Here is a 12,290-nt window from a genome sequence, read left to right as displayed (position 1 = left end):
TACAAGTGTTTGGACAGACAGCAACCTTCATCGTTCCCTGTGAGTGACGTAGCAGGGGAGCATGCCATGCTACTGTCATAGCCCTCTCATCTGCTCCTTTTTGTTAAGTCTGGCCTTTTAGAACATTCTCTCACAGGCCTGAGTGAGAGTGGTGAGTGGTGGCCATGCAGGTACAGTCTGAACTTAGATCTTGCTTTGGTTTCTCCCGCATGGATAAGAAAAGCAGGAAAAGCAGGACATACTGGTGGGAGTGGAGGAGTGCACCAGAGCAGGATTTTTGTTGTCCCTTAGTTTGGTGCACTTCTATCTCCATGTGTGCCTGAGCACAAAGGATCTCAGTATATGTAAGCACACCTTAGGTCTCAGCATGATTGAGGTAGCCTTTGAGCTTTGTTTGGTGGTGTTACTTGGAATGGGAGCCACCAGTGAGCAGAGCATCCAAACTGGTGTGCTGTAGAACTGAGTGCCTCTAATTATACTGCACCCCAGGCCTCAGTCTGCCTGAAATCCTCTTTGCTTAATTTACATTAGCCACTGTTATTCATATCCACATTAGGCACCATTGTTCACGTACATGTTGAGTCCTGGCTTTTAAGACCAACGGAAAACATTAAGTTACTTACGTGGTCTCTCATGTGCCCCTGCAAAATTTCTTCCAGACTGATTTGGGCCTTTCTTTTCATTTCCCAGAAAAATCGCTATGAGATTTATGTTGGCCTGCTGAAAGAAGGAGTGAAGGAGCTGCTGAGCGGAGGAGAGAACGATGCGCCAGGACTGAAGAAGTCCCACTCAAGTCCTTCTTTGAATCAGGAGTCTCCAGTTAGTGCCAAGGTGAAACGCAATGTCTCAGAGAGGAAGGACTACAGGCCAGAAACACCCAGCATTAAGCAGAAGGTCACTTAGGGTGGAAATGACAGCTAGGGGAACAGCCATGCAGCAAAATATCGGTGGTCAAAATTTTTTCATTTAATAACCTGTCATTCACAAAAAATAAGTGCATCTGCCTGAATGGGGTGTTAGTGACATTTTCTATTGTATATTTTGCTGTTTCTGTGCAGATTGTGGGAGATGTCTTTGCTCCTGCTTTGCTTTGCTTTGTTAATTTATCATTTAGCAGTTGAAGCATCGGGACTTTTTTGTGTTGTTCTGTTTCTAAAGGAGCTGGGGAAGGGGTGGAGCGCTGTGACGTTTATTCTGTCTCCTCCCCATTTATCTCCTCCCATCGGCATGTGGCTTTCATCTCTCAAGTCACTTGTCACTTTATTTACGTGGTGGGTGGGAAAAATAACTGGACAAGTGCTGCAGTGCTGTGAATATGAGCTGTAGCTGTGAGAACTGTGCAGCTGCAGAAGGCTGACTAGAGGCTAGGGTGCTGGGAACACTAGTTTCCTGACAATGTGGGGCATGTTGGTACTGGTACTTAGCAGCAGGTGGTACAGTAAATAGTCACTGTTGCTTATTGTTACTGCATTGACCCTGGACACGGGAGTGCAAAGAAATGAAACCGGGAAACCTCTGGCAATGCTGGGATGACGGCATTGGAATAATTTGTTTGCTTCCTTCCAAGCAGAGAGCCTTCTCCTGAGTTTGCAGGCTGGAAGGCATCCAAACCCATGCTATCTCTGCAGTCAGGAAGATTTGCGATTACCCAGTTGGAATGGCTATCTGGGCTTCACATTTATTTGCAGAGAAGGCTGCTGTAGATGTCAGCCATTAGCATTATATGTTAATTATATATATTAAAGACAAAGGGCCTCTGTGTAGTTTTTAACTATACGCTCTCACTTAGCTGCTATATAGAGCCTTATGATATATTGTGTCCTGTTGCTTCCCCTTCCAGGGGTTTCCTTGTTGGTGTGCACAGAGAGCTGCTTTCAATTCCTCTCATAGTGACAAAGCACTTTGCCTTTTTTATTCAGAAAGGGATTCTCCTCAGTTCTCCATTTTCCTTTTTAGCTGACATACAGGTGGAAGAGGCTCATGCCTCCTAACAGTTCCTGCATACCCTGTGCCAGGCTTTCCAAGGGGAGCACAGGATGGGAGAGACCACCATGGGTAGATCTTTTCATACCTAAAAAGCCCCTGTTTGTGCCATAGACCCTTGGGATGGCCAGCAGTTTTCAGGCACAGAGAGCAAAAAGATGACCTAGAAATAATTTTCCTGCTTCCCTGCCCCTCTTGCCTGGGCAGTGTCATGGCTCTGCAGAGCGTGCTGGCTCTCCTGTTACCTTACCTGTTACCTGAGTTTTCATCTCAGTTTTTATGCTGACACACAGGGTGAGCTTGGACTGGTCTCTCCCATTTTGTGTTGCCCTTTCTCTGTATGAAGTAGTACAGCCAAACTGGCATTTCCCACAGAGCACCTTGGGAGATAATGTTGAGGGCCAGTTGAAAATTGCTCCTTGCTATTCATTCTCTTGGGCCTGGCACAGGGCAGCCTTCCCGATGAATGCAATTCTTAATGCAAATAGAAATGTCAAGATCAATGCAAGGACTGTTTAGAAATGCAGTGGTGCTTTCAGCCCAGGTAGTCAAAGAGCCACACATCAAAAAAATTGCTGCCTGAGTGGTCATGTGTTCTGTCAGGCTTTCCAAGGGTCCAAGTCAATTCATCCAGTTTATTGAGCTACCAGTCCAGGGGGCAAAACGGGGAGTGATCAAAGAGAAAACAGGCACTGCATGACTTGCTTCCCTGACCAAGTATCTCCGTGCAACAGCTTTCCTGGAGTTGTGCTGGCTGTTGGCTGTAACAACATAGTTGCACTCAGATGTGAAGTTTTGGGGCAAATTGATCCTTGCAGCTGGAGCTTGATAGCAAAACCAGATGACACTGTTCTCACAAGTGATGTTGGGATACGCATCCGTCTGGCATCTGCCAATGAGAGTGGCCACTCTGTGCTATAAGTCAGGGGGTTGGCTCCTAACCTTGGCAATGTTGCTAAAAGCTGTAGAGTCCTGACTAGAAATTGGCAAAGTTTCCCAAGTGCTGGGGCTTTAGAATTTGTACATTTCTAAGGTAAAATTAACATTTAGTTCTCTTCTTGAAGAAGAGAAATGTGTTCTGCTGCTGGAGTTAAAGTGGTGTGGTGCAGCTTACTGTTTGGGGAGACTCAGTGTAGAGAGCATGATACTGCTTATTGGGAGGGATTGTTTGGCATAATTGAGTGCTAGATCAGCGGTTTGTGGAAGGGAAGCAATATAGATCCCTGCAGCTGTTTGTCATGCCTTGGAGGTTGAAAGCAAGCAAGCAGAACAGAGAGAAGGAATTCAGTTGGGGAATGCTGAATGCATATTTGGGAAGAAAACTTGACCTCTCTGTTGCGATTAAGGAGTGGCATTCCCCAATTGAGTGTTCCCCCTGAGACTCTCCAAGCTTTGTGGTCCTTGCCCACTTCCTTTTTCCCCTCCCCATCCTTGCAGTGGGCTGAAGAGGAGAATTGGAGACTTAAACGGCAAAGATCACAGGTTGAGATAACAACAATTTACTGGAAATGGTAATGAAATCAGAAAATGAGTGGTAAACAATAGCAGTATTAATAACAGAGTGTTCAAGAATGCTCACCCTGCAGAACCCAACAATACCCAAATACCCATTTCCCAATACCCCGACCCAGAATGGACACCTTCTGTTTCTGGAAAATGACATGAGGTTGTATAGAATAACCTTCAAGTCCAATGCCCCTGCCTGGCTTCTGCAAAAATCAATCCCATCCTGGCCAGTACATTATTTTATATAACAATACAATACATGCAGTAGACACAGAACCCAAAAAAGGTGCAGATCTGTAAATGGCCCTGCTTGGCTGTCAGGGTTGGGTTGCCTACATGATCTTCTTGAAGGCTAGAACATGCTTGGCAAACCTCTTGTGTTTATGGAATGCAGTGCTTCAAAAGGCAAAAAGATGACATTTAACTTCCTTCTTCTCTGGATTTTAACATATTTTGGTTGCTAAAAATTCCAGTTAAATTGCTGAGCTCAAAAAGAAATTACTCCTGTTAAATGCATTTTCCAGCTTTGACACAGAAACTGGGTAATTCCTCTTGAAAGTCATTGCAGAAAAAATGATTTGAAGCAATAGGAAAAATCAAAAAGTGAACTGCAAAAAGATGGTTTTTTCATTATTTGTTGTCTATTTCCATGTATACTTGTAAACGGATTAGGTTATTTTTTTTAGGTCTCATCTGGGCATATCAAATGCAGTTTTTTACTGCATTTTTTAGTCATTAAATGTTTGTCGAGCTTAGAGCAGTCTTGCTGAGACTGCTGAGGCATGTGGATTAGTTTACCCAGAATGTATGGTTTCTGCTGCAGTTTTAATTGGTGCCATTTTCCTCTGTTACTTTATAATTTATAAGCATCGCAGGCACCCATGTAGAAATGCATGCTTTTGAGACCAAGAAAAAAATGTGATCCCATTGTGAAAGTGTAAGACTTCTGCCCTCCTTTGGGAATAGGTTCATCCACCAATCAGTACTGTGATTTGCTTTTTTTCCCTCCTAGTGATACTGTAAAGGGTGGGACAGGTTCTCAGGCAATCTTAAGTGGTGCATCTCCCTGAGTGTCTTTGCATGGTACCCAGCGCATGGCATTTCTTTGCTGAGATGTTTGTCTTTAGGGAAGAGCAGTGCTTGACTGCAGCGACTCAGGAGCTCTGGTCGCAGTATGTAAGGATATTCTGCTGCTTTCATGCCCTCCTCTGGGTCTTGAGCCGCAAATCACTGGAGCAGCCTGCAGTTTTCTGGGTGTGCTTAGTGCAAGCAGGAGTTACTGGCTGGCCGCCACGAGCATGTGTGTGCGCAGGAGATCCTTTGCATTGGTGACGCAGGGAAGTGTCATCCTCCCTTGTCACCCTCTCTGCTCCAGTGTGCTATCATTGCTGAGGTGAAGCCTGTGCCTGCATGTAGAGAGTGGGGATGCAAAGAGGAGAGCAGGCTGGGGCCAACACTTCCTTGCTTCCTGTTTCTTAAGGCACAGACAGTGGTTCTGGAGGGACTCACCCTGCTTTGAAGTGTTGCTGGCTTACTCATCGTCTAGGAGTTGGACCCTTTGCTATCCCCAGCTAAGCAAGGAGAGACAGGAAAGGTCCCCACTAGTCTGCACCTGACAGCAGAGAGCTGATGGGGATGGGGAAGATTGCCTTCCCCTCTCCCCACCCAGCAACCAAAGGGTGAGATACTCTTCTGAAGCCAAAACCACACTCTCCTCTATGAGTCAGCAGGGTCAGGGGACTGGTTGGGTTGGTTTTTGTTCATCAGCAGCTCTGAGAGAGACTCCCTGGACTGGCTGTGTGTTTGTATCTTGCAGATAAATTACACATGAACCAGCGAACATGACTACAGCTTCTAAATCTAGTATTTATGTTGTGTCTTTAATTGATGTAGAGAGGTAAGTCAGCCAGCAGAATGATTAATGCAGCAGAGTTGAGCTGGAATGCTGTTCTGCTGTGTTGCCGACTCAGAGTTTTTCATTGTAACCAGTCAATTGTAGACGGTTACCAGAAACTTTCTAATTATCTGTAACAGCTCGTTGCTAAAATACTTTCCCTCTGATCCTGCCTGCTCCCAGATTGTACTCTGTCCATGTTAAGGGGCTGTCCTGTGGAGCCATGCTCTCCACAGCCCTGCTTTAAAGAGGAGTTTGCCCTTCAGACCTCCAGGGACTGGAATTATTCAGTGACTTTTTACAGCTCCACTGCCTTTGGATAACAAGACTGATTGCTCTTCTGACTTGAAAAAGCCAAAACTTTGCATTTTTCCAGTGGGGAAATGAGCTTCTTGCTTGACTAGAGCAGGCCATTCAGTGAAGATGTGGTTATGGCAGTGGAGGAAGTCAGAGATGGCAGGGTTATCATCAGGCTTCTTGGAGGCATTGCATGGCAGTGTTCTCCTTGAAAGTGGGAAAGGCTTTTCTCTGCAGATGGCATACTGCTTACTGTGTCTGCATTCTCCATTTCTAAATGAATTTTGGTCTTATTGCGGTTAGTCTGACAGCTCCTCCTCCTTTTCTGACAAGCTGCTCTTGTCTGTCATCTTAGCACCTCAGCTGGTTCTGTATAACAGGTCTGTTTCCTTCCATGCTTGCAGAAATCCAGAAAATTTGACTCTCTCATCTTGCCTTGAGAAAACTTGCTCCGAAGTAGTGCTGCATTGAATGGATAACCCTGTGAAAAGCTTTTTCACTATGCTTGTTGGTAGCCTGTGTTTCCAGCCACAGTTATAGCTGGGAGGTGTGAGACCAAGTTTTAGACTGCCATGGTCCTCTAGCTGTATGCTGCAGGGATGCAAAAAGTCCCTCCTCCCACACTTAGACCAGACACTTGCAACATTCCCACTCTTCTGGTATCCAGGTTGTTGGAAACACTGGCTGCTTCTTGTGGGGTCAAAAGCAGTATACGCATCTTATGTCAAGCAATCTTGCAGCTTGCTGCTTGTTTAAATTTTCTCCAGTACTGCTCTCCCTAGGCTCTGGGATGTCACATCTGCTCTGAGGGGGCAGTTAAGAAGTCCACTTTTCTCATCAGAGCACAATCATTGCTCCTCAGCATGTGTTTTCAGCATCTGGTATCTAGGCTGCCTAGAGGGATGAGCCATAAAAGCTGTCTCAGAAAGAGCTAGTCTGCAGCTTGTGCTTTTTAAAGGATATTTTTAGTGCATATGGAAGCAGTAAGTCTGGCCTCTCCTCTCTCCCAGAGCTCTCCCAGCAGCATAGATGTTGCACAGTGAGCTGCTTCACCTGGAGCTTCACTATGGGGACCTGAGTTACAGGAAAGAGGCTTTGTCAGCCTTCTGAGAAATGATACCACCTGAGCTGAGCACCAGTGCACAGGAAAACGATGCTGTAGGAAGAAGCCAGTGCCACTGCCCATGGCTGCTCACCTGCTGGGAGGCTGAGAGCTCTAGTATTGCCTTCAGTGCTGGGAATAATGAGAAACTGGCTTCCTTTTCCCTCTAGTCTGTGCTGATTGAGGAACTGTCCTTACCACCCACTGCTTTTCTCCCTTGTGACAGCAGCACCCTTATCCAGGGGTTACCACAGTCGCTTTGTGAGGAGATTGGTTTACCTGAGAGCAAGGAGGACAGGTCCTTGGAAGGAGTCTGAATGCCATCTGGGAGTATCTGCTCTGCTCCTGGCAACATCCAGTTGAACACTGAAAGGAGGCAGACCTGGTCTTACCCGAGAGAATGTCTCTTGCTGATATATTTTGTTAGCTGCATTAAGGTTGTGTTTTAGGTATTTATTAGAGCCCATCCCTTACCAGATGGAAGCAAGAACTTTCCCAAAGGTTTGGACCATTGACCTGATTTTGCCCTTATGGTCAGAAGGAGCAAATTTAGTCTAGTCCACAGTGTTCTCTCTTCCTCACCTTTGAACGCTTAATTATTCCATAAAAATTGTGGATGTTTAATCAATGAGGGACCTCCCAAGACATCTGCTTTTAAATCTGGGCCAGGAACCAGCTGGGGTACAGGCCAGAATTTTATTTGGACCAATAAAGGTACATCACTTAGCGATGCAAGCATTGAAAGTGCAACAAGCCATAAGGGCAGAATTTTTCTCTGACATAAACCATTGTAATTAGTAGCCACTCTAGCAGTGATCCTGTCTGTAACTCGCCTAAATGAGACTGGGAGAAGAAGATACTATTTGTCTAAGTAGGTGAGGTTTCGGCTTGGGCCAATTGAGTAGAATCATAGTGTAGTGACGAAGAAGCTAGCTAAGCTGCCATGGAGACTTGACACAAAATATCCTCCAACTCACCTTAGCCTCTCGCTGGGAAGAGGGAGATAAATAAATGCTATCGAGTCTGTGTCACCACACAGGGCAGACTCTACTGGTAATATAAGTCTTAACTCACACACTTATGAAAATCTCATGCTCAGAGCTGTCAGATTCTGAAAGACTGTAGGATGAGAACAGGGGTGGGTTGTGGTTGGGTTTTTTTTAAATTTGTACATATTCATGACAACTGTGTCCTCTTACTTGAGTCTAGAATTATAATTTGGCTAAAAGGACAGAGTTTTTTGGCTGTTTAAAAACTTTAAAATCACTCCTCTGTCTGAGGTACACTCTGAGGCTTACATTATTTGGTGGACATATTAAGTGATGCCTGTAGATGTGTGTATTTCTTAAGTGTAGTATGGCTTCTGTGGCTCAGCACTGCAAAGCCTGCTGTTCTTTTCTGAGGCTTTTTTGGTCAAAGCACTTCTGCAGCTGCAAACATTGTTAGGATGCTTGTTCTGATTGTTCTCAAACAAGGTTAGACAGCTATCAGAGCTTTTACAGGTTTAAGGTATACTTTGAGCTGCCTTTGATCTTCATGTGTTGTCCACCAGGGGTTGCCTGTTGTTCTGCATGTTGAAAGCAAGGCATATATTTGAGAATCTAAGCAAGAGTTAGTGGGTGGAATTTTCTGCTAGCTTAACACTGGGCTGACTTTCTCCCTGTTTATATCAGCCAATGCCTGTACAGGGAGCATCCACGCTGACTTCTGAAAATCATGCTCTGGGGATCTAATACACAGCTTTACTTCTGAAAATGTTGACCTTGCTCTGTGAAAATTCAGCAAAGGGACATCATGTCCAATGTGTCCAGGAAGGACAGGTGCCTGTGATGTCTCCTGCAGATACAGCTGTACAGCAGTGTTGAGGGTGTTTTTCTTTTCTGCAACTGTACAAATTTCCAGAAGAGTGGCTCAGCAGCAGGACAAAGAAGAGTAGCAGGGCTGAACTATCTCTCTTGGGCATCTCATATGCTTCCAAGAGGTTTCTCTTGGGAGCATTAAACAACCTTTTAACCAGTTGCTGGTCTGAGGAAAAAGACATAGGGAAAACCCAGTAAATTTTCCTATTGCGTTCTAGTGAGGGCAACAGTAGTGTGATCTGGATTATTCTTGGAAAGAGAGAGCAAAACCTGAGGGTGTGATTCTTACCTGGAGTCATAAAACTCTTTATTGTGCAGTTAGGTTGAAGCACTTGAGCAATTTCTGTGAAACTATGCCTTTGCACTTCACTGAACCACAGCCAGAGTGATTGTGTCTTGCAGAACTGAGACGCAAGTGAACTGCAGCTCAGAATGAAATGAAGGGGACCACCCGTCACTTTGCTTTGGGCAAGCTGTAGCCCTGTAATCTTTTTTCAGGTACTGGGCTTCTCCCTTGGGTTTCCTGCTCTCCATGGTGATGGGAAGATGTGTGTGAGCACTGTCAGTTTCAGAGTCACAGTTAAAAAGTGTCATTTACCCTCCACCTGAGCTGTTGCTATGTTGTTTTCCCTTAGGCTGAGAAAGAGAGCTGAATTTTCAGTCACTGTTGCTTGGTAGCCATATGGGAAGCATAACTCTCAGCAGTGGTAGTACAGAAAAACATTTTGCACATGCGTGTACATACACCTTATACATATCTTTTGTGCAGAACTAACCTTACAGGGCTTGACAGCAGTCCTTGCAAGACCTTTCCTTGGGTGGTCTCCTATCGCTTTTGTGATGTGTAGGAACCTTCTTTCTGGTAACCTTGAATTCAGTTTACTCTTATCACTGAACTGCTGGAGTGTTTTTCATGTAATACACTAAAGACACAGTTCCAGTCTCACTGCTTTGTGGTTCTGCTGTGAAGCAACAACATTGAGGTAGCCATTAAATCTTTTCCAGCAGCATGGAACTTGCTGTTCTGACTCTTGAGGAAGTCATCATCTCAGGTTTGACGCTGTCCTACTACCAGGACACCCTGTTTTGTCCCTGGGAATAGGCATGGTCAGAAGAGCATACTGAGTGGTTGGAGTCAGAGCTGTGCAGAATTAAGTCAAGTCCTGGGTCACGGGAGATTTTTCCATGTGCTGCTGATGTCCGTAAGGACTCAAACATATACTTGCTTACACAGAGATGCTTTCCTGAAGCAGAGTTGTCACTCTTTTCTACAGGTATCACAGGATGCCCTCCCTTATTCTGCTTCATGTATCTGGTACTAGAATGATAATTTCCTGATAAATGAAGGCACTTAATCAGTCCTCTTCCCCTTGGAAGAAGGACTTTTGGGGATATTGTTATATCATTTAAAATAATATTTTGGAATTTAAGTTTACATTGCTTTATTTTTCACTTGAGGTGACTGTATATAAATATTTTCCTCTATTTTATCATTGCTGATAAAGTAAGCCTACAGTATACAGACAAATAATTTGCCTTTGATGTATTGAAACTGTGAGATATAAAGTAGACTTCTCTCTTGTGTCCATGTTCCTGACTATAACTCTGTTCCTCTGTGTTTTTATAAGTTGGAATAAATGTTGCTTACGGGCAACAAAGAGCCTGCAAGCTTTCCAATAATTTTTATGTCATTGAACTCAAGCAACCCTATTGAAGGATCTCACATATGTATAATGATATATGTATATGTACAAACTTTAGAAAAAAATAAACCAAATGTATTTCACGTTCTGCAACTGGATGGGTTTTTTTTTTATTTGAACCCTGTCAGTAGTTCCTAAAAGTAAGAGCATGAAGGTGGCTTTACAGTGGCTGACTGTTCTGCTTCTGAGTCCTGGCAGTCAGTACCTTCAAGGTTTCCTGAGCTGAAGCACACATGTGCTGTCTGCCTTACAGTCTGGATCTGACCTGTAGTTGTGGTAACCAGTGGAACCAGTGGCACTTTGACATGAGTCCCATGTGAGGGCAGCTGGAGCACATCTCTCTTCCTTCTGTGCCTGTACAAGAGGTGGCATCCCTTCCAGTTCTTTAAGGGTGTGTAGCCTGCAGTGCTTGCTGTGAAGAGACAGCCAGAAGAGAAATAACTGTTTTTAAATGGTTTTAGCAGCATGTGGATTAAAAGAGAGAGGCTGCGGCAAACAGCTGCTCAGAAACAACTGGGAGTTGGTCTCAGAATTTGTATGAGGAGGTCACTCTTGGGGTTGGGAATTGCTGCTGAAAGGGCATATGGGAGGAAAGGACCCATGAAAAGCAGAAGAATCAGACACTAAAGAAAAAGATGGAGTGTAAAATGGCAGAGGTGGGAGTGGTTAAGAAACTGAGCTTGTCCAAAGTAAGGAGGAGCAGTCTGTTCAACACACAGTAAACACCACTATGCTTGCAGTTCTTGGGCTGGACATAGCTCAACATGGAAAGTTAGTACACTGTGTGGAGAGTGGATGCCAGGACAGATGGATAGGACGTGGCCAGCACAGGTGGGACATGCCCAGGCTTTGCCACAGGGCTAGCAGCTTGTACTTGGGACAATAGTAAGGGAGATGTGTTATTTCTTACCAAGATTTCTGTGAATGTTTGACTATCTTGAGATGACTGTTTCTTTATATTTTTCCTCAGTGTGTTGCCTTTAGATGAATGGTAAGACTTTCACATTAAGATAACTGTTTGTTTGTTTGTTTGTTTGTTTGTTTGTTTGTTTTTTCACGCTGTGCTTGGGATATCAAATTTCTTAATTATTGTACCATCCTGGTTCCTTCAAAGCACTTGGTGGTTTTGATTCCAGTGCATGCTTCTGGATTAATATGTTTTTAATGAAAAGACTAAACAAAGTGGTAGTAAGGATGGGTGGGAGTATTTTACAAAGATGCATTAAATACCTCCTCTAAGCCCAAATGAATGTTTGAACTGTGTCTGAATGTTAATGTCAGTACTGCTCATCACATCCTTTCTTATTGTTTCTTCCTAGCTGACAGAGTCAACGCTGAGCATTTTCTGGTGATTTTTCTACCTGGAATCATTAGTCATGTCACGTTGCTCACAGTGCAATGAGCAAGAACAAAGTGACAGAACAGGTGCAAAGTGAAAGACAGATGCATTTATATTCTCTTCATTGTCCATTTTCAGTTCAAGTTTCCAAGTACAGAATATAATTATCAAGGAAGACTGAGAAGGCTAGTTTGTGTACTCAGGAGAAATCTTCACAGTCTACAGCAGCTACACATCTCTGGGTATTTATAAATAATGTAGCACGAGAAAAAGACTCAAAGTATTGCAGAGTTTGGTCTGAAATTGTCATGGTTATCTCTAGATTGGAAATGAGAAGAAAATTCTTACCCATCAGAGCACTGATGTACTGCAGTGGCCTCCTAATCTACAAGGTAAGGGCAAAAATACCTAGTAGCTTTTAAGGTAGAGCTGGAAGATAAATCATGTGGTATCATGTGATGTTAACCCAGGTTTTGTTTTTTCAGGTCATTGCACATTGCACATTCATTCCATGTTTCCTACTAAATTGAAGTTTCTCAAATTATGTCAACCACTGTACTAACTATTTCTCCCAGCAAAAGGGCTATCCTAAAAACACGAGCTGCTG

At 44.0% G+C, this 12,290-nt stretch overlaps 1 protein-coding gene across 8 annotated transcripts in view; it reads left to right on the top strand.

Moving 5' to 3' along the window:
- The window catches only part of LOC306814823 (PH and SEC7 domain-containing protein 3-like), a 114,897-nt gene extending 104,460 nt beyond the window's left edge, over positions 1-10,437 (top strand). For all 8 annotated transcript variants that reach the window (XM_079331270.1, XM_079331268.1, XM_079331267.1 and 5 more), the window contains one exon: positions 691-10,437. In XM_079331270.1, coding sequence (XP_079187396.1) covers positions 691-903 — 213 coding nt within the window. In that variant the 3' untranslated portion in view covers positions 904-10,437. The remainder of the gene's footprint in view (positions 1-690) is intronic.
- Positions 10,438-12,290: the final 1,853 nt, after the last annotated feature.

This window comes from Erithacus rubecula (genome assembly GCF_903797595.1).
Source record: "Erithacus rubecula genome assembly, contig: SUPER_Z_unloc_2, whole genome shotgun sequence".
NCBI classification, from domain to species: domain Eukaryota; kingdom Metazoa; phylum Chordata; class Aves; order Passeriformes; family Muscicapidae; genus Erithacus; species Erithacus rubecula.
Note: the sequence above shows the minus strand (reverse complement) of the source record. Positions and strands in the feature narration are given on the sequence as shown.